Below are 22,972 nucleotides of genomic sequence, written 5' to 3'. Positions count from 1 at the left end.
GAAGTATCGATTGCCCTTGTCCCCGGGTAGGAAGCAATAGTAGCAGCAGCCCACAATCATTCGCGATGCTTCCTGCCGAAAGCGATTGATTGTTTTGTCTGCATATTTTGTAATTATTGTAGTCGAGCCCATCTTTTTCGGTGCGGTACATTCGATTCTTTTGTGACACATGAACATTTTCACAGCATTTCCTTCGGCGTCTCGCGGTCGTGTCGTGTCTTCGCTGCTGTACTGTGACAAGGGAAACGTAGCTCATTTTCACGCATTTAACTGGATGGATGCGACAGAAATGTTAGAGCCATTGCTGTGGAATGGTAAGACAATGCCATTTCGTTTGGTGTGTGGTGCAGGGTTTTCTGTCTGAGGGAGGTTTTTGTTGTTGTTGCTGTTAGCTCTCCTCCGGTAAAGGTGGGTGTCTTTAAAAGGGATAGATGCGTAAAGGAGTGGTGCGGAGCACGGGCACAAACGAAGAGGGATGGTGTTATAAAAACACACCGTTTCTCTGTCTCGCTGTACTGCTACCTCTGGTGGGTCCCGATATGTGTTGCGCTGCATCGCCACCGCGGTGGGTTTTGTTGTGCGTGTGTAACAATGACTAACATTCAATACGTCTCAGTCCGTGACGCTGTGAAGGGTATGATTTTTCGGAACTATTTTTGCTGCGTTTCGCTTCCTCTCACGACACCCCTTGGGTTTGGCAGAATGTTTTGCGCGTGATTAATGTCTCCTCGGATTGATTTCCTTCCTTACTCAATGTGCATATGCCGTGGTAGTAATAATTTATGTATTGTTTATCTATTGTTTAAGTATGAAGCAATCAGTTGTGTCAGTGCTTAACACAGGTGCCAGCAATTGTGACAAACAAGTTCATCGTTCTGGGTGTTTAATTCATGATTTTTTTCCGGCCCTCGTTGGTTTCGCTTTTCCAATCCCCATTCATCTAATTGATAGTCAGCCATTTTATCTTTGTACGACATTTGTGCTTTTCGTTCCGTGCCGCACCTTTATATCCATGTGCCCTGCAAAGAAGTGTGTAGAATTAAAGTAGAATAAATATATACCATCATACGGTAAAAGGAACTAAAAGACAGTTGTTATCAACATTAACTTATTCTCAACGAAAATTGCCTAACATAAGAACAATGGCGTATTTCATTTAAAGTGAAATAAAATTTTAACACTCATGTGGGCTAATAAAAACAACATTCATGCTGGACATATTTTTTCGTCACACAGAACCATCGAGATCGTTGCAAAATTGCAAAGTTGTATGTAAACATGCAGCGCAATAATATTTGTACTAGTAGCTCTCCGAACATTCACAATTTTAATATTCTTTTATAGTGTAGAATATGCAAAATTGTATTTTGGCAACGAATTACTTGCAACAGCACGATCACGTAGTTCGCGTCGGGTCAATCTTGTGCGGCCATCTTGATTTCGTAGTTTATCGATTTAGCTGAACCGTGTAAATCGTATGAAATTTGCTTACGTGTAAAATAAATGGTTAATTTTTTTTTGGTGATAAAATGTCATTTTCTAAATATAGTTTTTTTTGGTTTGTATGTAATATGATGTGCTTTCGTATCGTTGCAGACTGTCGTTCTTCTTCGGGTTTCACAAATACGAACCAATCCTGCCGTCAAAAGCCTCTCTGTCCTCATCACTGGAGCTGGAGGTCTGCACTAGAACTGAAAGTGCGTTTCGCTAGAGCACCGGTTGGCTGTACATCACCCATCCCCGGCGCTAAGGACGATAGTCCTGTAGCGTTTCCGTATCGGTTGCGTATTTGCCGTTTGATGTATAAGCCACTGCCACACGGGAGTTGTAAATTGGATCCGCGCCATCATCGAAATCGTCGACTGGCGCTGGTCAAAAAGAGGGCCATACAATTAACGCAAACGTTTGCCGCGCGTCGTGCCATACCACAGTACTTTCAGAAGCGCATAAAGCATAAATTGCTTGCTAGAAAAAGTGCTTTGCCGAGAAACTGTTCGACCGAAAGTGCTCCATCCGTTCGTGAACGGCCTGCTGGAAACGGAGAGAAAGTTTTGGGCGAAACTAGGCCCAAAACACCGGAAGCTGAACCGTGTGACACCAACAATCGAACAGAGGTAGCAGATTCAACTGAAACAAATACCCCTGAACCACATATCGGTACGGATAGCTTTGGCAGTAGAGTTGTTACTGTTGCATCGCCTCAGAGATCCGCCGTAGATCGGGCAGACGCACTCAAGACCTTCAAGGAATACTACTCCATACAGTGCGCCATTAGGCTACTTCTTTCAATGTTACAGGAACGAATGGAAGAGGTAGAAACGATGCAGAAGATAATTATACCCGTGTCCAAGGAAGAGGTGGTAGACGAGACTGCACTCGTGATTGCGCACGACACCGAATCCAACAAAGGTTTGGATGACAATGATCTAAATGAGAAGGAAGTGTTAATTAAGAACGAACCCAATAGAACACCTGAGCATACGGCTAAGGATTTCGATCCCAATAAAGAAAATAATGAGCCGCTAGTAAGTACCGTGGAGGTAATGTCTCTGGCAACGGTTGCCTTAAACCGCGTGAACAGCACCCCCACTAAAGAGGAACCCAAAGAGGACACCAAACCGTACAGCTTCCTCGAAACATCCAAAACGGACATACTCGATCCATCCTACACTTGCGATATTGAGCTGGAACCACTGGAGGAACGCAAAAACCGTTCCATCGTAGATTCGCTACTGAACAAATTTAACCTATCGCCTCCGGTAAAGGCTTCGGTGCCGCCCTCATTTTCCGACAACAGTATGGATACCATCGACGGGCGCCGCAGCTTGCGAGATCGCACTAAAATTGCCGCTCGGCCAAGGTACAGTGAAATACCGGAGGAACCGCGCAAGATGCGTGTCTCGAAGGTGTTTGGGAAGCTGCACAAAACACTCAACATTGAGCTCGACTGCACAAACTCCAACTCGTCGACGGAGTTCTATGGGTTCGATGAGGGTGAAGTGGTTAAGCTGGATAAACCGAGCCTTCCCGGCCTGTTGCCTACACCGATTGTTAAGAAATCGCAGCCATTTGCACCATTCCTCACCTACGGCAGCAGCATTGAGGCGGAGCATACGAAAGGCGAAAGCGAAACGCGAAGTGATCTTTTCCGCGAGGAAGGATTGATATCGTTCGGTTCGGTACCACCACGGCTAGAGTGTCCACAGCGTCCAAACGATATGGTTAGGCCGCGAACAGTCGCTCAAAAGCGCATCCTAGTACAGCGGGAAAACGATATTAGGTACCTGATGATCGATAATGAATCAAAAATTTTCCATTTCCTGAAAAAGCGTAGTAGGAACATTGATGTGGCGCTCGACTTTTGTCGCATGAAAGAGCTGCAGGATCAACCGATTCCGTTCACCCACAGTACATGGCGAGCGCTGGCGTGGTTGCGAACGGAAAAAGGAAACTACTATTTCCAAACAGTGACTATTGACAATCGGACGATTAGGCTATCCGGATGCCGAGGCAATCATAAAATGAAATCTCTTTCGCGAAACTCACTATACTCTAGTCCGGTGATAGCGTCCCGTGGTCATCGTTACCATTACGTAAACAACTGTCATTGTCCGCCTCATCCTGAAGGAGTAATATTAAATATCTCACAAGAAAATGCTACTCGGAACAAATACGAAAATGATGCATCTGAGCAAAGGTTTCTACCGTATGACAGTAGCAAATATCTATTTCGCAGCTCGTCCAGCAATACCGGATACCAAAGCAAACGTTCCTATCCAGGCACCAAACCAGGCCCTCTGTCCTCAAAATGTCTGCAACCTTCGCCGGATGAAGACCCATGTCTTGGACCGTTGGAAATTTTTAAAATGCCAAAAGTGGAGCTTGAGGTATTTCCAAAAATAAATCGCCCACTGGATGGTTTCGTGAAACCATATTTGAAAATGATACTACCCCACGATGATATAACTGAGAACTGGGCACGATTTGCCGTTTCCACCTTAACTACTCTAAAGGAAGCAAAGAAAGAGGATAAAAAGTGTACGGACGAAAGTGAAGAGCGATCTTTCATTTTCGAGCTACCGTACACTAATGATCAACACCGGATGTTGGTAAGAAGGCGTCTGCTGGCGTGTCCCGGTTCACCGATGAGCGTAGACGTTGCACGCTTCACGAAACTTATGGACGAGAAGCTAACGTTTCGGACTGCAATTGATGAAGCATTAGCGCGGGGAGAACAGGATCAAATCGATCCGGATGAGTTAGTGTGTGCTGATATGCTTAGCGCCATCACAGATTCGGTGGCTATCGCTCTAGCAGAAGACGTGCTCGTGAAGGACGATCCAGATATCGAATACCTGAAAAAGAAAGACGATATTCGTGTGTATCATGAGCAAATGAGCATGCCGATAAAAATTGACACATCGTCGGAGCAAGGAGCTGGTGTGAAGACTGGAAATCCATCGCCTTCAGCTGACGTACCCAACGATGTTGGTTCGGATGCCGACGCTATGGCTGCTGGCAATGGCAATGGAGCTGAATGCAGTAAAACAATCGATGCTGCCAAGGCGAAGCTACTGTGAGTATTACATTCCATCCCTCATCGGTTTAGGAGCTTGTGCATGTTCGTAGTTTTAGTAACTTTGGTTGAATTTGGTACAACATACATGACACTTACATGGCTGATTGTTTTTTTTTTATCTTGCTACGGTCGATCATTTATGGTTATAAGAGCTGTATTAATATATTCTCATCTAGCCCAATCTAATATAATGGGCTTCGTGAAATGGTACTCTACAATCACTGCTTTTTTACAGGTTGAACATAGTTTATCAGGTGTTTGTTAGCGTAAACAAAATAATTGGACATCTTTCAGTCGATGTCCAGGGTGTCAATTGACTCGAAATAGAGGAAACACCATAGTGCTGTTATTTAAATTAATCCCACTGTCATGTTCCGCTATCATCCCATAACTCGCATCTCATCTCTGAACAGGTGTATTGACGCAATAAACGTTTCCCCCTTCCCCACTAGCCGAGAAATGAAACGTCTCAACGCAACCATCATCGAAGGACCCAGCGAACCTACGCAGAGTCCTTTCGAACCTGGACGGCAACAACGATGTGATCCACAATACTGTTCCAAAGGCTGCCTTTGTGAGGTGCTGTCTGGTTCGCAATCCATATCGATAGCCAACATTCATAGGAAGCAACACTGCGGACAGATTGACTGCGTATTCGGGTGTACTTGTGGTTTCACCGAAACATCTAACATGGCACATCCATCCAAGGTAAACATTTGAATGACTGTAATCACATATTATTCATAAGCCAATGCGATTCTGTATGTTTAACAGTATTACATAACCAAGAATTAATGTTTGTGGATGAATTCGTTTAATTCTTCGAAGCAATTTTTGATTGTACATGAATACGCTGTTATAAAAATACGAGAAATAATGGTTACAAGGATGGAGTACCATTTTCCAGACTCCATCATAAAACGCTATGGATAAAAGGCGAAAATAAGCAGGAATGTCATGGCTTTCCATGAGAAGCGATATCAAATTGTGCTACTCTAGGTATCAAATGTTCTCGACTTAAGATGTTTTCCGAAGTACCAATTGCCCGAACTTGAATTGACTGCTAGATACAATCACAATTTTTTTTTTGTTTCATCCAGTTATATAAGTAGTTAATGTCTTATAATATCCAGTTTAGAGTCCGCCTAGTTTACCCAATTAGCGCAATTGATAGACAAATTATTAATTAAATTATAATGCAACACTTATTACTATCCATTCTTCAGGTGGACCTCGGGGACGATGAAGAAGGTGATACAGCGTTGTCCAGAGCGGAACAAAGATACCTTCGGGAGAAGGCTACAGCATGTCTGGCGAAGGAAGAACGTGAATTCACACCGACCGTCATACTGACCAAGAACACTACGGTGCTGGTGCAGAATAAGGAATCTGAATGCAGAAGGTTGAAGAAAAAACCGAAAAAGTATGACGATTACTACAACGATCAGAGCGTCCAGTGTTTGCTGAACGGTGGCAGCGTGAAGGATGTGTCTGGATACATAAGTAAACCTCCACCCAACGCGAAACCATTGTCCGAGAACGAAAGAATGCGGCATGCGCACGTCTTGCTGAACAAACTTCCACAGCTGACCGATATCGAACCGCTATGCATGGTTCACGATCTTTATCGATGCTTTTGTGGTGGCAAAGCGACCCAAGGCAAACCGTTTTCGTTCACCGAGGAAAACTGTATTTCAATAGCGTCAAAATCATCTGGATCTGAGGGGCTCTCGTCGGTCGGCACTTCGTTTGAAGTTACATCAAGTGGCCGTATGACAAAAGGTGGCAGTCATACATCGGCAAAACCGCGCAACAAAGACCAGGAGGTGGTAGAATCCCGTATCGACACTACACACTGTTTGTCTCCGTTGGTGAACGTCCGGAAACGATTGTATTCTTTCGAAAAACCGCAGGGCGAACGTAATGACGGGAAGGTAATGAAAACTCAACAAGGACCAATCCAGCGTAGACGGCGTGATAGTTCTGAAGAATCGTATAAACCACCAAACGAGCGCAAAATGGCAAAAAAGAACAACAAAACAACGAATGATACTTCATCGGTTTCGTTTGGTGGTACCATCCGAGCACGGCGTGCATCGATCGCACCAGCTTATATATTAGCCCAGCAAGATTTGACCCTACGGCGACCATCGGTGGCAACGCAGCCAGCCTCCAAACAACTCTCCATGGCTATGAGACGAGCATCGGTGGCCTCGCCTCACTTACTGTTACAGAAATCAGTAAAATCTTCTAGCGCGTCATCTCGTCAAAGCGAAGCGTTCGAACAAAACACTGCGGACAATTCACTTTACACCATTGTTAAACCGACGAAAGCTTATGGTTCGTCCAAAATCAATAATCTCATCTTGAAACGCGTTACTTCACAAACTGCGATGTCCCAACCGGCAACGGGGCCGAATCTAGCGAAATCATCTTCACCGTCCAAAGATGCAAAACAAACCACCAAAACACCTATCAAAGCGCAGGCAAATAAATTAAACGTCCCCGTATTTACTGTTCGAAAAGAGATGTCGGTGCGTGAACTAAAACAACTAATGATGAGAGAATGTAAAAATGCAAATGCAGAAGAAAAGGATGCACCGACAACTTCCAGCAGCAAGCTGACAGGTCCTGTGGTTAACATTTTACTGGTTGATAGCGAAGAAAACATTGACAATGAACCGCGGCTAAACATCCTTTCCGAAGGTACGAAGAAACTAGTCATCAACGGCAAACGCAGATCGTTTGTTGAGAACACCGAATTTAAGAATGGTTATCCACCAGCACGAACCATCCAATGCAGGAAGCGCACAGTTTATGTAGTGCAAATGACAACCGAAGAAGCTACTGTGCCGGAAGGAAAATCAAATACGAACCAATCACCGAGCACAAAAAATGTCAAAATACCGCGGCAGAACATTGAAGCGGACGCCTGTAGCAGTAGCAGCAGCACGTTTAATGATGATCCATCCAGCAATAATGTAAAACAATTTAGTTTTGCATCGAAACAGAGCCATCCGATTCCATCGCAGGAAGGTGGCACTACGGAAGAAAAAACAGATCGTCTGCTGTGTTCGTTGATGTGTCATATTAACGAGTTGCTTCGGCGTAACAACCTTGACCTCAGCCCGGGCAAGAAAGGCATCTTGCACATCTGCCGCTGGAAACAGTTGCTTAGCTCGTTCGTGCTTGGGGAGATTGATGTGTTGGATCTAACGCTTACGGACGGAACCGTTATGACGATTGTTACTAAAAATCCGTCCGAACACCAGCTGATGCCGAATGTAAAATATCGGCTCAGCGCGACACGACTTACGATCGATAAAATGATGGACTACGAGCAACCGTCGCTGCTGATGAAAATGTTAGTGTGCCAGGTTGACAATGTGAAACTGAACAATCTCGCCCTGGTGCTGTACGGTAATGAAAAGTTCTGGCACTTTTGTGGTTTCCTCAAGGCTAACGAAAAGAGCTTCAAGTCCGATTCCAACGTGCCGAGTAATCCATCGAAACAAGCTAGTGCAAAGATCAAAATGCGCCTAAAGGAGTACTACCAGAAAACGTCCCCAGATAGAAATATGATGGGCAGCATCAGCGCCAGAAGTGAGCGTTCATCCTTACCATATGCGGTCACCTTGCAAGGGCAGCAACAAAGCAACAAACAGACGCCATCGACAGTTTCGCTTAGCACGCAATCTAACATTGAAATCTTACGCAAAGGCCTGCAACAGGTGCACTTTCCGCTGGGGATACTTCCGGGTTTACCGGGCAATGCGAACAGTTGTCGCTGGATGCGGCTAAAAATCGAGAACGATTTTAGCCACATGTACCTACCGAGTTGGCAATGTTGCATTACGTACGGTACAATCAAGAAAGCGATATATGATGCAAATCGGATGGCAAAACCAATCTGTCTGGAGACACCAATCCCGAGGGAGCAGCTTAAGACGCAGTTACTACCATACGTCTACGCTTTGCCTAAGGAAGGACATGCGCTTTTCCTCGGCCCATACAACAGCTCAGAGACCAAGATAGACGTGATTCTATGTCAGAGTGTACAGGATAGTTTGTACGAAAGGGAAGTCTACGAGCGGCTGCACGGTATTACGTCGAATGGCAACCTTAAAAAAACCTCAGGATGGTGGGTCGATGCAGTTACTTCACGGGTCGCTTCGGTAGATATGCTGGATGTGCTGGACAAAAAATATAAGCCGACAGTGGATCCGAAGAAAATCAGCGTCCCGAACGCACCGACATCTACTCAACGATCTCTGCTCAAACGTAATAACATCTCAGCGACAGTAACCACTGGTACGCCTAACGAAACAACTATCATTGACAAAAGGGCAGAGAAAAAAAGGCCCGATAAAGTCAGTGGTCAGGACGATTCAGACAGTGATGATGTGGTTGTGCTGGAGTCAGATGTAAATGATGATTTCACGGTATTGTCAGCCAAGGACATGGTGGAACAGGAAAGCAACGTTGTAAATGGACAACACCCGCGCAAAGAATTTTCTGTTGAACATAATGCGGTAGATCTGCTAAAGCTGGTGCAAGGTACGATGAGACAAAATCAGCAGAAGAAACGCGAAATAGCCTTAAGCTTAGAGCTAAAACGCAAAATAGCTTCTACACCACTAGCAGATGGTGACAACGATGCAAACAGAAAGCGGATTATAGTCGGAGGATCGCCTGCGGTTGAGTTTGCGATGCCTGCTAAGGTTCCACGCCGTTCAGACGATTTGAATCCAAATGATAGTATATCCTTACATCAGCAGCAGCAGTTAAATAGTACAATTCAGAGGAACAACTTTAGGCGACTATCGTTGTCGGGCCCACAGCTGCTGAAAACGTCTTCAACTATGAAACGGAACAGTGCCATTTCGATTACTCCTTTCAAATCAACGGAAACGACAGTGCCGGCTGCATTGCCACAGAATTCAGTTCGACTATCTCATACATTAAATAATCAGGCACAGCCGGAAAAAAAAATAACGACCAGTAATGTAACCAATAGCTCCAGCTTTAGGAGAATGTCGTTGTCGGACCCACAGGCATTGAAAATAGCTTCCGGCATGATTCGCACTAATGGAACCGTTACAATCCCTTCTATTAAGTCTCCGGAACTGACAGTTCCAGCAAAAATGACTCAAAATTCAGCTCGACCATCCCATACGTTGAATAGTCAGGGACCATCGCAAAGGAATTCGAGCTTATCGAGTGTATCAATCACCTCCGTCGAGGGTAATCAAACAACGACTCGAGCGCCAATACCGAGATCTAGATTAAACTCGGTCGCCGTTGAACGTTTCAATCGAACACCTCCGACAATGCTTCAGGTAGACGAGCAGGAGGACGATGTTGTGCTGCTCGATGACGACGACGATGATGATACGATGGTGAACAACGGTGCGGTGAAGACATCTTGCCCAACCGCATGTGCACCACGCTTGGTACATAGGACCTCAAACGATGTGTTGAACGGTATTGCTACTCAAGCAACCGGGCAACAGACCTTACTCACTAAGGAGCAGTTAGCCCTTATATCGCGCAAGTTAGATCTTAAAAAGACGGGACAACAGGATGGCTACAATTACAACAGCGCAGAAGGTGTGCTGAAAATTTCCCGTTCTCTGTTAAACACTCTCCAAAGGGATGGGATTTTACAACAATCCGTTGGTAAGGAAGCTACTAGCTCAGTTGGTAACGAATTGCCCAGCAATGAAAGTGTTGCCACCGTCGCTTCGAAGCCCAGACCAGTAAGCGCGGCTCCGGCTGCTACACTATCGACGACATCCATCACGATGCCTCGAATGAAGGTCGTACCACGGTTGTCGGTTACACCTGCCTCGACTAAAAGGTCATCCGACAGCGGTAGTGGTATCGGTGCCACCGTACAATCCGGTACCTCTGGCCCAAAACCGGCTATCAACTTGAAGTACCTGAACGAAGAACAAAAGGAGAAAAAAATACTATCACAACCACACACAAGGGGTGTGCTGGAATCGAAAATTCCCGGACTCGGACTGGTGGAGGCCATACGGTTCAACAACCAAGAGGTGATCATAAACTTGAAGGAGCTTACCATAAAGAAGCAGCTGGTAAGCGTTCCTAATCTGGAGGCTGCTGTCACATTGCTAAATCAGTACGTATTGCGCTATGCTTAGACACGCCAACCGAGTAAGCTCACAAATGTGTCTTCCCTTCTAGGTTTATCCATCGCAATACGTATGCATTTAAACCGCTGGACCTTGTCATTAAGTGGCAGTTCAAGGAGCGAACAACCATGGTGAAATCAACGGAAAAACTGACCAGCATTATCAGCCAGTGTTGCGTAAGTGAATTCAAAACAAAAAGGAACTGAATAATGTTAATCAATTTGCCCTCTTTTTCACATGCTACTACAGCTTGTCACACCATATGGATTGGTTAACCTGTTCAAGTCGGAACAGATAGAAATGATAAGACATAACGCACCGGGATTGTACGAAGATGTATTGCAGATGAAGCTATCCATGCTGTGCTTGGACAAAAAGAGCTACGAGGAAGCAAAGTGTCATGAGCACGAGGACAAAATATATGAACGGGTAAGTGTTTGGGGTTACTGTTTCTTTTCATTTGATAAACCATACTTTCTAACGCATCCTATGTCTCATTCTCACCGTAGGCTTTGCATACTATTAAATCATTGGAGAAAAAGCGACATTATTTGTTGCAACAGGTTGGGTACATCAGCAAACAGGTGAAAGCTAATGAAAAAAAGCTAAACGATCTTAGAAAAGCCTCTACTTCGACGGAAACAAACAATGAAGCAACCGGTGGCAGTCAGGAATCTGTGATTGTGATTGATGATGACTAATGACGAAGACGGTTAAAAGAGCAGCAGTGTTTTTTAAGTTGTACACCGTATCGGGGATCGCCTGAGGATATGGATGTGTATTCAGTCAATAACGCACTAATGGTATAGACCAGTTCCATTTTCGTTTCCGTTTGTGGCGCAAACCGAAGGAGGCAAGTTCAGCTAGATCATCATAAATTGAATAATTTATATTATAGCTAATGTTATGTATGTTCATAGTTCCTTCGTACGTGGTTAAACTTAAAATAAAACAATTCTAATAAGAGTATGTGAAGTCCATGGAAATGGCAAAATGCGTTATCTTCTTCATTGTGGCACTACAGTGTCGGATAGTGTTGGACAGTTATTTTATCCTAGACTTGTTTTGTTTTGTTATGTATAGGATTTGGTATTGGTCCCTTGTGAGAAATTTCCGTCACTATTAGTCCTATTATAAAACCACCACAAACCTTCTAAAGCTTATAAAGGGTTCCATGCTGCAATTTCAAACTATTCGCATTTGCACAACCTTGGATGAGGAAAGATGTTAGGCTTGTTTCATAAAGCTTCCTCCCATACCACCACAGTGACCACTTTTTCCATTTTAGACCGCTCACGCTTGAACGTTGACTCCAAGATACGTTCAAAATGAAATTCGTGATCCTGCGCCATCTGACAGCGGTTGACAATTGCACCTAGTTTGACAGCTCAAAAAGAGCGCCATTGGAAACGGCTGCAAAGAGCCGGTATTTGTGTTCGTTTGTAAACAGTTTTTGCTCAACTTTTCGCAGCTTTGTTTGTTGGAGGAAAAATCCACAGAAAATGAGTCGTTCACTGAACCTAAGTAATTTCCCACCCAGTGCGGAAGCCATTGGATTCACAGCAGTAAGTGCATTTAGATGAATGGCCTTTTTATCTATACGTTCAAATTGCCTCCAGTTGATGGTTTTCTTTATGGCGTTGATTGCAGCGGGATCACTATCCGGATATAGTGTTCACGCGTGAAATGTTACACCCTCCCGGACACAGTCGACGGGCGGATAGCACGCGTGACGTGATGGTACCGGTAACGGAGTCACTTCCCAAGCGCATTCTAAGCATCTTTATGGAGCTTGGCCTACTGGAAGCACTGGGAGAGGCGGCACAATCCGAGTCTCGGATTGTGTCCCGAGCCGCCACATATCTGCAGCTGATCGGCAGAAGGTTCAAGCAGTACTGGCAGTCATACCCGTGTGAGCTAACGATGGATCTTGTAGCGAAGCACTCGCAAACGCGCAACTGGCACAAGAGCACGATACGCTGTATGTGCTGGCATCCGTTGTGCTTCAAACTGGCAGTTGCCACCATCGATGATACGGTTCGCATCTATACGCGTAACCCAGGCGTAACACCTGTTCTGCGTAGCAGTCTCCAGAAGGCAGTCACCTGTCTCGCGTGGCGACCGTTCACGGGAGGAGAATTGGCCATCGGATGTCAAACCGGTGTGTTGCTCTGGAGCGTCGATCCGACAAGCCAAATCACCAGACCCCTATCGCAGGCGGTCCATTTACAGCACGGACGGCATCAACCGGTCACGGCGGTCAGTTGGAGCAGCAATGGCGAGCTGTTGGTGACCGCCAGCATCAACGATACGCATCTGCTCGTGTGGAACGTTGATCAGCAACGATGCGTTCCGATGCATCGTGTAAAGCTACCATGTGCACTCGTTAGTTATGCACCGCTTGGATACAACTTGATCGCTAGTACCATTGGAAGAGACTTCTATCTCTGTACAGTGCCACCGGAACGAGTAACACGAGCCGGCTGGAGTACGGCTAATGGCTCTCTGCAATCGTTCGCTTGGTCCCGGGACGAAAGGCATTTACTGTTTGTCACAACAGATGATATGAAGCTGTTCTATATGCGGCAATCCGGCCTAAAAAGTAAGAATATTATGAATATGACCAACGCACTACCATACCTTCGATACGATGAACAACTTAAAAAACCATTTACTGCTTTACTTCCCAACAGATGCATCGTACGAACTCGCCTTTCCGTTGGTGGACCTTGATCAGAAAACTACCGAAGAAGGGTTGACGATTGGTGGCAAAGCGCAGACAATCGCTTGGTGTCCCCAGGATCGCTTTTTGGCAATTTCGTTTAAAACCACATCAGCCATAGCTATCTTCTTTACAAACCTAGCCGGACTGCAGATCAACATTGACCCATACTGTCTGATATTTGGGGCCGGCGTCGAGTATCCTTCATGTATGTGCTACCAGGAAAACTATCAACAAGAATACAATTCGGACGCACAATCCGTGCTAACGATTGGATGGTCGTCTGGTCGCATCGAGTACTATCCCCTGTAATGAAGCGACCGCAAGAAGAAATATTCGAGATCGTGTTATATAAAGCATTGTTCAACTGAAATCATACACCTGGCATTTTGTTTGACGATACAACCGTAGTTGGTATCTACGGTTCCTAATCTGCGAATGGAATAGGGCACTGCTCAGTCGAGAAAAGCAACGAAAGAACGCAACCAAGGAAAATAATTTATCGTAATAAATAATACTTTCCAATTATTTTGTTCTGATATTGTATTACGGAACAGTTTTAAACATGGTAGACTAATGGAGGTACTTTTATTAGCTACTGAACTACTTAATAGCGAACCCTGTTCTAAAGCGTCTTACTACCTATAATGGCCAATCCCTACGTTCAAAGAGCTATTCGTAGGAGGAGAGGTACATGATGAGTCAGAAGTTGATAACCCTTCTAATAAATTGGATGGTCCCTCAGGATGACATTCTAGCTATTGAATAGACTATTGATCCAAGGAGTAGAGGCTATACCGTATAGATCAGAACGGAGGTAGAGCGACTGTGACTGTAAGAACTTCTATATGCAACTATCTATTCCGGCAATTCTACTCAGTAGTGTTCAATAAAGGCAATGAAGGCGAAAAGCAGTCGTTTTGCATGTTATCGTCTACAGAATCTGTACTATGCTGGAAGTCTGGAAGAAGAAAAAGTCAATTCTTGGTCTCTAAAATCGATGCAGTTTTTTTAATATGGGGAAGAGAATACCAAGAATCTAAACATAAGGTAATGATTTGCTATCCAGCAACACAGAAATAATTTCGTGAATGCCGTTGTTTAGCTTTCTTCTCAGTTCCAGGTCAGCTCAGCCATTATTTACATGCTCGAAACATCGTTATCGGATCATTACCTCGTGGCGGAGGTAATGGCGGACGGGAGCGTTTATTCAACAATCTAACTCAAAGTGAACGTCAGAGTATAAACGTCTTGTTTCCAAATGACAGTCCGGTTTGTTGGTGTTGGTCATTGTTTTGTTTACATTTCAAACATTCTACTTCGCTGCGATTACTGATTGATTTTGGGGGTTTGAAGCAAATACATCGTGCCGAAAATGGACGCAGAAGTTTCATCGCTTGAGCAAGTATCCCTCGAACGCCAGAAAACCAGCTGGCAATACTGTACGGACAATTTTCACCGTTTATGCCGGCTCTGTTTGTCGCAAAACAGGTTGGTCTCTATCTACTATAACGTGCAGGGACGAAACGTATACTACATACGCAATTTTGTGAAACTGGCGCTTGATTTGCTGAAGATTAAGGTAAGAATTAGATTGTTGATGCGATGCCCACAACATCAAATAGATAAATTTACATGTTTGTGTTTCTTTCATCAGATAAATAAGCATGATGCACTGCCGAACTTTTTGTGTGAAAAGTGTGAGAAAAATCTCAAGATTATTACTAATTTTAAGCGAAAATGTGATGAGTCAATGAAAATGTTGAGCCAGATTCGCGATAGCACAAATAAACGAGATCACTGCAAACCTGTCCCAGATGCACTACTCAAACGAAAGCGAAGAAGGAATGCACCTACCAAAAGAATCAAGCAAGATTGTGCAGACATATTAAAGAAGGTACAAAGTAATTGTAATATTTTGCAATCATCACATTGATTATGCTTTTTCGTAAATGATCAATTGCAGTTACCGCAAGAGATTCACGTCGAAAAAAAGGTTATATCCCTTATAGAAAAACGTGTGAAAGATAGCACGGATAGTAACACACACTTTCAAATACCTTACGAAACAGAAAATAAATCAATAGCTGTGATCATTGAAGCTATAGATCAACGAAACCTTGAATGTTTGAAAACCAAAACCCATCACCAACTAGCACCAGCAGAGTTATTGATTGAAGATCAACCAGCCGAACACCTGGGCAACGATGAGGAAATAGAGTTCATCACCACGGACGACTATTTCGACGGACAAGAAGAAAACGAAGACACCACAGAGGCCACACACAATACGCAACAAAGCGATCCTACTTCAAGTACTACAAAACACAAGCAAACGAAAACATCACCTCACAAGGAGAAAATCGTCTGTTCCGTTTGTGGAACAAAGGTGAACAATATCAAATCCCACATGGTCATCCATTCGGTTCGAACACACAAATGTGACCAATGTCCAAAGAGTTTCACCTCCCGCAACAAACTTCAATCGCACGTGAATGGGGTACATCTGCGGAAGCGTGACTTTAAATGTGATATCTGCGATAAAGCGTTCCTGGAGAAAAATAATTTGAAAGGACACATGCGTATACACAATGGCGAACGGAAGTATGCATGTAATCTATGCCCCAAAACGTTTCTGTTCGCGGGTACTTTACGCTGTCATATGCTAACCCACACACAAGAGAAACGACACGAATGTGAGGTTTGCGGGAAGCTGTTTCTTTTGCGAACGACACTCAACAAACATCTGCGAGTACATTCCGGTGAAAAACCACACAGTTGCAGTGTGTGTGATAAGCGTTTCCGGACCACGACACACATGGTTGTACACATGCGTACGCATACAGGCGAGAAACCGCTAAGCTGCCGCATTTGTGGAATGTGTTTTGCACACCATAAGGGTCGTAGTGTTCACATGAAAACAAAACATCCCCAGGAGCTTGTAGAGTTGGGTCTGATCGACGAGAAAGGTCATTTGAAATGTTAGGCTGATGGCTAGACGGTATGGATCTAAGTGGTCGTGGTCTTGCGATGCTGCAGAAGTCCTCTAAACAAGCGTCGCTGCCATCCAGTGAATTACTCCGGCCTTACTAGCATATGCATCAACTCGATAACTCTTTCTCATTTTGGGCCTACCATGTGGATGACTTAAAAAGACTTTTTGGGATAGGTTGTACGGTGCCATTTTAATGGCATAACCAGCCCACCGAAGCATTACAGTGGCTCTTCCATCGTCATTCCCCACCAAAAATTCTTCTGAGCTTCTTCCTCTCGAACGCGAAACAAAAAGGCTTTCGTCAGCCACTATGAGTACTCGAACTCGATAAGTTCTTTGTATTATCAGCTTTGTTTGATCTTCAGTAATCGGTGTCATTGGAAATCATCTTGCAGAACTTCGCGCCATTAGTTGATCAGAAGGACATTTAACTTCATAATATGCCTAAGGATAATGGCGATGGTGAGCTCTATCCAGCTCTATCCTTATTCCGTTTTGCCAGAGACTAACCATTTTGTCCAAACTTATATATACCAAAACGCATGTTGTCGCCACGAGGTTATGGTGGAGTAGACTAGAATAATATACTCACTACTAGAGCAGATTTTGGATCTTGATTTGAAGCCTTTGGCTATAGAAATGGACCGGATAGAGAACATACATGTAAAAACTAAGGATAGTTAGGATCATACGAAGATATACCCTCGATGTATTTTAAGGATAAATATAAAAAACAGTTTGCATTAACGAAAGTTCAACAAACATGGCGCATCAGTTTGTTTGTTGGTTGGCTTTACTTTAATGAGACAACAAATGACTAATTTGCAGACTAAGTATTTATGGAAGAACATTTTCAGGAAGAATAGCATGTGAGTAGGCTAATAAAAAATCATCAAAATTTCAAGTCCATACGATTCACGTATGATTTAACATCAATCAAAAACGATTCACAATACCGTACGATAGCAAACAAAAACACACACAATTCGTTTCTGTACGTGCTCTACCCCCCGAAGAACTATTTATGGTAATTAAAAAGTTACACACGAGAATGGAAAAAGAAGTCACAGAGCAGAGAAATAAAAATTCCATTCCGGTATTGGGGCTGCCATGGATACATAAACCAGCGGCAAGAGTAACAAAAAGAAAAGAGCAGAACCAAAATAAAATAGCAGAACACACACACACACCGCCACAACAAACTGTCAACTGGTCGTCGTGTAGCGCGAATACCGAAAGACGAAGAAGACCACGGAAGAGCATTGCGCCCAACCGGTTTATCAAAACCCCGGAGAGACGACCAAAAAACCGGTGTGTCCTTTCTGTTCCCTGCCCTGCCGTGAAACAACGTCCTGCTATTATCCCGTACATGTTCATCCGTGCAGTGATTTTGAAGTTTGAATTCGAGTCACACCGTTTTATGTCTCACTGCGCGGCTGTTTAGTTCGTGCGGTGCAACTGTGTTCCTATCTCGAACCATATCTTGCGTCTTGTGATTTTGGAACGTTCGGGAGTGGTTACCGATTGTGAAAGCGCGTAGCGTTCAGTGTGCTGTGTGGTTTCCATCACAAGAACCATAAACTACCTCACTACAGAAACTGGCCGTGATTGAATTGATGATAGTCTTCCTAGTCAACACAACGATCTTCCAAAACCGTATTGCCACTTCCGGCAAGCCATACATCGTCAGTTAAGGTCAACAGCAGTTAGCACATTCCCTCTAGCGGATCTCGTCGATACGACGCCCCCAGTTTCATCTACAACTTCAGTGTACTACGGAATGGCCCAGCGCGCGCTAAGACGAGTGTTTGTGTACGGTACGTTGAAGCGAGGTGAACCGAACCACCATTTGCTAGCGGATGCCGACAACGGGTATGCCAAGTTCATTTGCAAAGGGTCCACGAACCGCCGGTTTCCGCTGGTGGTCGCTACCCAGTACAACATTCCCTTCCTACTGGACAAACCGGGAACCGGCAGTTACGTAACGGGTGAAATCTACGAGGTGGACGATCCGCTGTTTGCGCAGCTGGACGTACTGGAAGACTACCGGAAGCTGTACGATCGACAGATCGAGGACATTAATGTTGGCATCGAGGGTGGAAATGTGCCGTGTTGGTTGTACCTGCTGCGCAACTGTCCGGACCGGCTGTTAAAGTTGCCAATGCTAAGCGAATACCGGAACACGCTGGAGCGGCCGTACTCGCGCAGACCCCCCGGGAAGGTGAACATCTTCGAGGAGTTGCTCAAGGGCGATGAGTAGCGGACGCAGTGTAGTGGATGGGCGTGGAGCAAAGGGTTGTGAAGCCGAAGGAACCGCCGAACTCCTTCTGTGCGCTGTCGATAAATATCCTTTTTAACCGGTTATCCTGTAAGGACGTAAAGTTTTTGTTTGCTTCTTCTGTACTTAACGTTACGTACAATGGTGGAATGTAATAATGGTAATAAAACAAATGTCAATTCCGAAGTTCCCAAAACCAGTGTCATTGTATGCCGTATATAATCCCGAAGAAAGAGTCACAACCGTTCACGTAGAACGATCTCTAACTAGCTAGTGTAATAAAAAAAAAGTAATTGCACGAAAAGATCACTTTGTGCATGAAAACAAAAAAAAGCTTCCTATTTCAAGGCGTTCTTAGATGATAATACTGCAAACAAAATAATCTGTTTGTACGACCCCCTCGGTTGATAAAGCTCGCTCGCTTAGTGTGGCTCACAACTCATCACGAGATCAGTGCCAGTGTTTTTCGCCCCTTTCAGGACGTCGTTCATTTTCCACCAAATGTCCACCTCATTGCGCCGTGTGTTCGTTTATGGTACGCTCAAAAAGGGTGAACCCAACCATCACTGGCTAGCAGATGTGGACAACGGACGGGCTCGTTTCATCGCCAAAGGCCGTACGACCGTGCAGTATCCGCTGATTGTCGCAACCCGGCATAACATTCCGTTCCTGTTGGATGTGCCCGGTACGGGACACTTCGTTGTTGGGGAAATTTATGAAGTTGATGATCGGATGCTCAGCCGTCTCGATGTCCTGGAGGACTATCCGAAGCTGTATGATCGCCGACCGGAAGTGATACGGAACGAAGAGACCAATACCGTCGAGAGTTGTTGGACCTATCTGTTGCGAAGCTTCCCAAAGCGTTTGCTGGAAAAACGTCTGCTGGAGGAGTACAGAGACAGTCCCGAAAAACCGTACGTGGAGGCTGATGACATCGAGTTTGATGAGCGATGATCCAATAAAACGAAAGGGCAAGTGCAAAACCAGCCGGCACACTAATTAAACACTCAGTTCCAACTTTAATAACAACGATAATAAAGTACAAAACGAGTGGGAGAATCGTGCGAAAAGACAGGCATGGCTACAAGTCGTTAAACATTACTGAAGGTCATTTATATGTAATTTTACAGCGTAAATAAATGACGATAAAGCAGTTCCGCGATACAGCGAGCGTTTGTAAATAGAATGAAATCGACCTAATCGTATGTGTGAAGGATCATCACGAAAAAAAATGGCAAAATCATACTGATACTACTAACACGGTATTTGAATGAAATTTCTATAATGCTGCTCACTATCCCATTTTAAATTATACTTAAACAAAAGTAAAGCTTTACTTATCTGAATGCGATCGTTTTGGATAAAAAAACAGATGGATTTTAGATCACTTTCGCACTGACACTATGGAATCGATATGGACAAAACGTGACGTTTAATTTTAGGTAATTTGTGTAATATGTACCATTGGCTTATTACTTATAATACAATAAAATTAATCTTCCGACGATATTACGTTTTAAAATACGATACCTTTTTTACATTAATTTCTTTTTGTACTCGCTAGTGCCCACTGTTTCCCAAGCAACAAATCCCGCACGATTGTGCTCCCTTTTGACAGCATTTCAATGTCTGCTTGTTTACATCTTTGTTCTCCTCCTCCTGCGAGCACTTGCAAATATATCCGCCGAAAGTGAAATTGGATAAATGAAAAGTGAACCCGTTTTTGTCTTGTTGGAATGCTGACTCGAAAAGAAACGTTATAAATGTTTGTTTACAATTCACGTAACAAATAGCATTGCATCGAGATAAAGATACGTGGAACATTTTGTTAAAAAAAAACCGCCACGAAGTGTTGCTTTACTTCTGTGTACGCACAGAAAGTGTTTGTTTATCCATGTTTTGAATCACACATTGTCGTGTGCGTTTTCTAAACAAACGATAGCGTCGTCGTTTCGACCTTCCCACCGATCGAGTGCAACAAGTTAGGAACGGCAGGGGGAGTACAGCGAGCGGGTGTAACCCAACGCGACAGCATATCTTCGGGAGCTGGCGTAAAAATAGCATTTTCTTTACGTACGGGACACGGGGGTTGCGCGAGCAAGTAGAAGTAGGCAGTGACAAGGTCTTTCTGAAACTGCACCAAAACCCCCATCTGTTGAACGACCACAACAAGCACTACGCGCTAGCATCGCATCGGAACATCATCCTCCGCACTGCACCACACACAACCACCCAGAGACACGGGGAACGATCGTGTTGTCGACGTTGTCGTTGTCGCGGTTGGGTTTCGGTTCGTGCGTACACAGAGCACCAGTCGGGAAAATTACGCTGTGGCAAGTGGTTCTGCGGCGCACGATTATGGTGGGACAGCGAAAGTTTCAGCTAAGTGAGGTGGCCGCCCTCCAGCGGGACCACGTAAAAATCCGTGACCCGGCCCGTGTCGAGCTGATGCTGAACGAGCTGGTCGTGGGCGGCACAGAGAAGCTGCAGGTGGTGACCGATTTCGATTACACAATCACCAAGCAGCGGCTCAGCAACGGCGAGAAGGTGCTGACGAGCTTTGGCATGTTCAACGAGTGCAAATCGATCCCGCAGGATGTGATACTGGAGCAGCGCAACCTGTACCACAAATACCGACCGATCGAAATCGACCCGCACATGGAACATGAGGAGAAAGTGGGCTACATGATTGAATGGTGGGCCAAAACCGGTGATCTGCTAAAGTAAGTTCCTGTGTAGTTTTAACGGAGTAGTGAAATAATTACGGAGTAATATTGCCAAACGAAACTGTGCAGCTTATCGCAACCAGCTCTAAAGGCCTCAGTTATCTGCAGCATCGCAATCACATACGCAAAGATTGTTTCGGTTATGCTTTAGAAATTGGGTGGCATTGGACGCGTTATCGATTATACGCAAAAGGTTGACAGACTACTTTGTCCGATTGTTGATAACGTGTCGCGCAAAGCTAAGACGCACAGTTGTCGTTGCTATAGCAATGCCGTTGCTAATTTGAACCGTTTAAAATATGTGGTAACATTGCGCAATGCATAATTTAAATTATAAACAAATAGTTGAGGCTAAACGTTCTTTTTCCCAAATTACTCAAATTAAAAAAAATCGCTTATATTCGCGGGATATGTTTATCTTAGTTATGATATATAATGGTTTTGCATAAGTTTCGTTAAAAAAATAATAACTTTTTCGTTGTTTTTTTTAGAGGGTTCAAGCTACCCCAGGAAGATATCGACGAGGTGGCAAAACGGTACAAGGATGGTCTGCGCGATGGAACCCATGACATGTTTAAGGAGCTGCACGACCTAAACGTTCCGTGTCTCGTATTTTCCGCCGGTCTCGGCAACTGTGTATCATCGGTGCTAAAGCACGCCAATGTCATGTATCCGAATGTAAAGGTAAACAATCGTCTGATAGGTAGTAAATTACCACCTGCTACTGCAGAATGCGCTAACGCATCGCTTTTTTGTCATTCATTGTTACAGCTAGTGTCTAATTTCCTGCAATTCAGTGAAAATGGCTTACTGAACGGGCTGCAGGATCCAATGATTCACACATTCAACAAAAATGAAACCGTCCTGGACGGTACGGAGTACTACGAAATCGTACACTCGCGCGATCACGTCATAGTAATGGGCGATTCACTTGGGGATGCCGGTATGGCTAGTGGGGTGCCATCATCGTCGCACATTCTGAAGATAGGTTTTCTTTTCGACCATGTAAGTTGTACATCCCAGTAGGCGTCGCTTAAAAACATTGATTGTGCTTGTTTTAACACGTGTTTTTTCTGTTTTTCCTTTTTTAGCCGGAACTCAATCTACCTCGATACATGGATGCGTTCGATATTGTGCTAGTGGACGATCAAACCATGGACATCCCGCGAGCGATCGTCGACATGGTCAGAAAGCAAACACACGAGTGAGCGTGCGTATTGTTGCAGACGGCCAGTACACTTTGCATTCATACGGTTGCATTAGTTTCGATGTCCCCTTTGTTGTGAAACGCAACCATCATCACCATATGCCATACGGGGTTTGCTGGAGGGACCGGCACCACCATCTTCATCCGGCCTAGGTTGACTTAATAACACAACGTTTTGCTCTTACTGCCGAGAATACATCTCAGATATAATGTTTTTTGCGTTTTTACGGTGGACAAGAAGTGTTGCTTGCGTCGTTTCACCAGAGTGATTGTGATTCGTTTTTTTCTGCTAGGGAGTGTTAAACTT

At 44.5% G+C, this 22,972-nt stretch overlaps 6 protein-coding genes across 6 annotated transcripts; all 6 read left to right on the top strand.

Annotated features, from left to right (window-relative positions):
• Window positions 1-289: 289 nt before the first annotated feature.
• Window positions 290-11,438, top strand: LOC128707771 (uncharacterized). The gene is made up of 7 exons (XM_053802728.1): window positions 290-314; window positions 1,597-4,576; window positions 4,993-5,287; window positions 5,806-10,724; window positions 10,790-10,913; window positions 10,987-11,166; window positions 11,247-11,438. Exons 1-7 carry the CDS (start codon window positions 290-292, stop codon window positions 11,436-11,438), a joined length of 8,715 nt encoding a protein of 2,904 aa, XP_053658703.1.
• An 801-nt stretch (window positions 11,439-12,239) lies between these two features.
• LOC128715503 (aladin-like) lies at window positions 12,240-13,771 on the top strand. Its single transcript, XM_053810412.1, has 3 exons — window positions 12,240-12,302; window positions 12,388-13,339; window positions 13,431-13,771. The coding sequence occupies exons 1-3, from the start codon at window positions 12,240-12,242 to the stop codon at window positions 13,769-13,771; spliced, it is 1,356 nt and encodes a 451-aa protein (XP_053666387.1).
• A 1,063-nt stretch (window positions 13,772-14,834) lies between these two features.
• On the top strand, window positions 14,835-16,445 carry LOC128715492 (zinc finger protein 28). The gene is made up of 3 exons (XM_053810401.1): window positions 14,835-15,041; window positions 15,117-15,356; window positions 15,426-16,445. The coding sequence occupies exons 1-3, from the start codon at window positions 14,835-14,837 to the stop codon at window positions 16,443-16,445; spliced, it is 1,467 nt and encodes a 488-aa protein (XP_053666376.1).
• A 1,789-nt stretch (window positions 16,446-18,234) lies between these two features.
• On the top strand, window positions 18,235-18,714 carry LOC128707971 (troponin C-akin-1 protein-like). Its single transcript, XM_053802928.1, has one exon. It carries the CDS (start codon window positions 18,235-18,237, stop codon window positions 18,712-18,714), a length of 480 nt encoding a protein of 159 aa, XP_053658903.1.
• Window positions 18,715-19,233: 519 nt separating this feature from the next.
• LOC128718413 (putative gamma-glutamylcyclotransferase CG2811) lies at window positions 19,234-19,686 on the top strand. The gene has a single exon (XM_053812040.1). It carries the CDS (start codon window positions 19,234-19,236, stop codon window positions 19,684-19,686), a length of 453 nt encoding a protein of 150 aa, XP_053668015.1.
• A 1,404-nt stretch (window positions 19,687-21,090) lies between these two features.
• LOC128706977 (7-methylguanosine phosphate-specific 5'-nucleotidase) lies at window positions 21,091-22,666 on the top strand. The gene is made up of 4 exons (XM_053801921.1): window positions 21,091-21,455; window positions 21,950-22,142; window positions 22,230-22,463; window positions 22,550-22,666. The coding sequence occupies exons 1-4, from the start codon at window positions 21,091-21,093 to the stop codon at window positions 22,664-22,666; spliced, it is 909 nt and encodes a 302-aa protein (XP_053657896.1).
• Window positions 22,667-22,972: the final 306 nt, after the last annotated feature.

The sequence above is a fragment of the Anopheles marshallii genome, chromosome 2, assembly GCF_943734725.1.
Source record: "Anopheles marshallii chromosome 2, idAnoMarsDA_429_01, whole genome shotgun sequence".
Taxonomy (NCBI): Eukaryota; Metazoa; Arthropoda; class Insecta; order Diptera; family Culicidae; genus Anopheles; species Anopheles marshallii.
The sequence above is the reverse complement of the archived record's forward strand: the minus strand, read 5'-3'. Positions and strand labels throughout refer to the sequence as shown.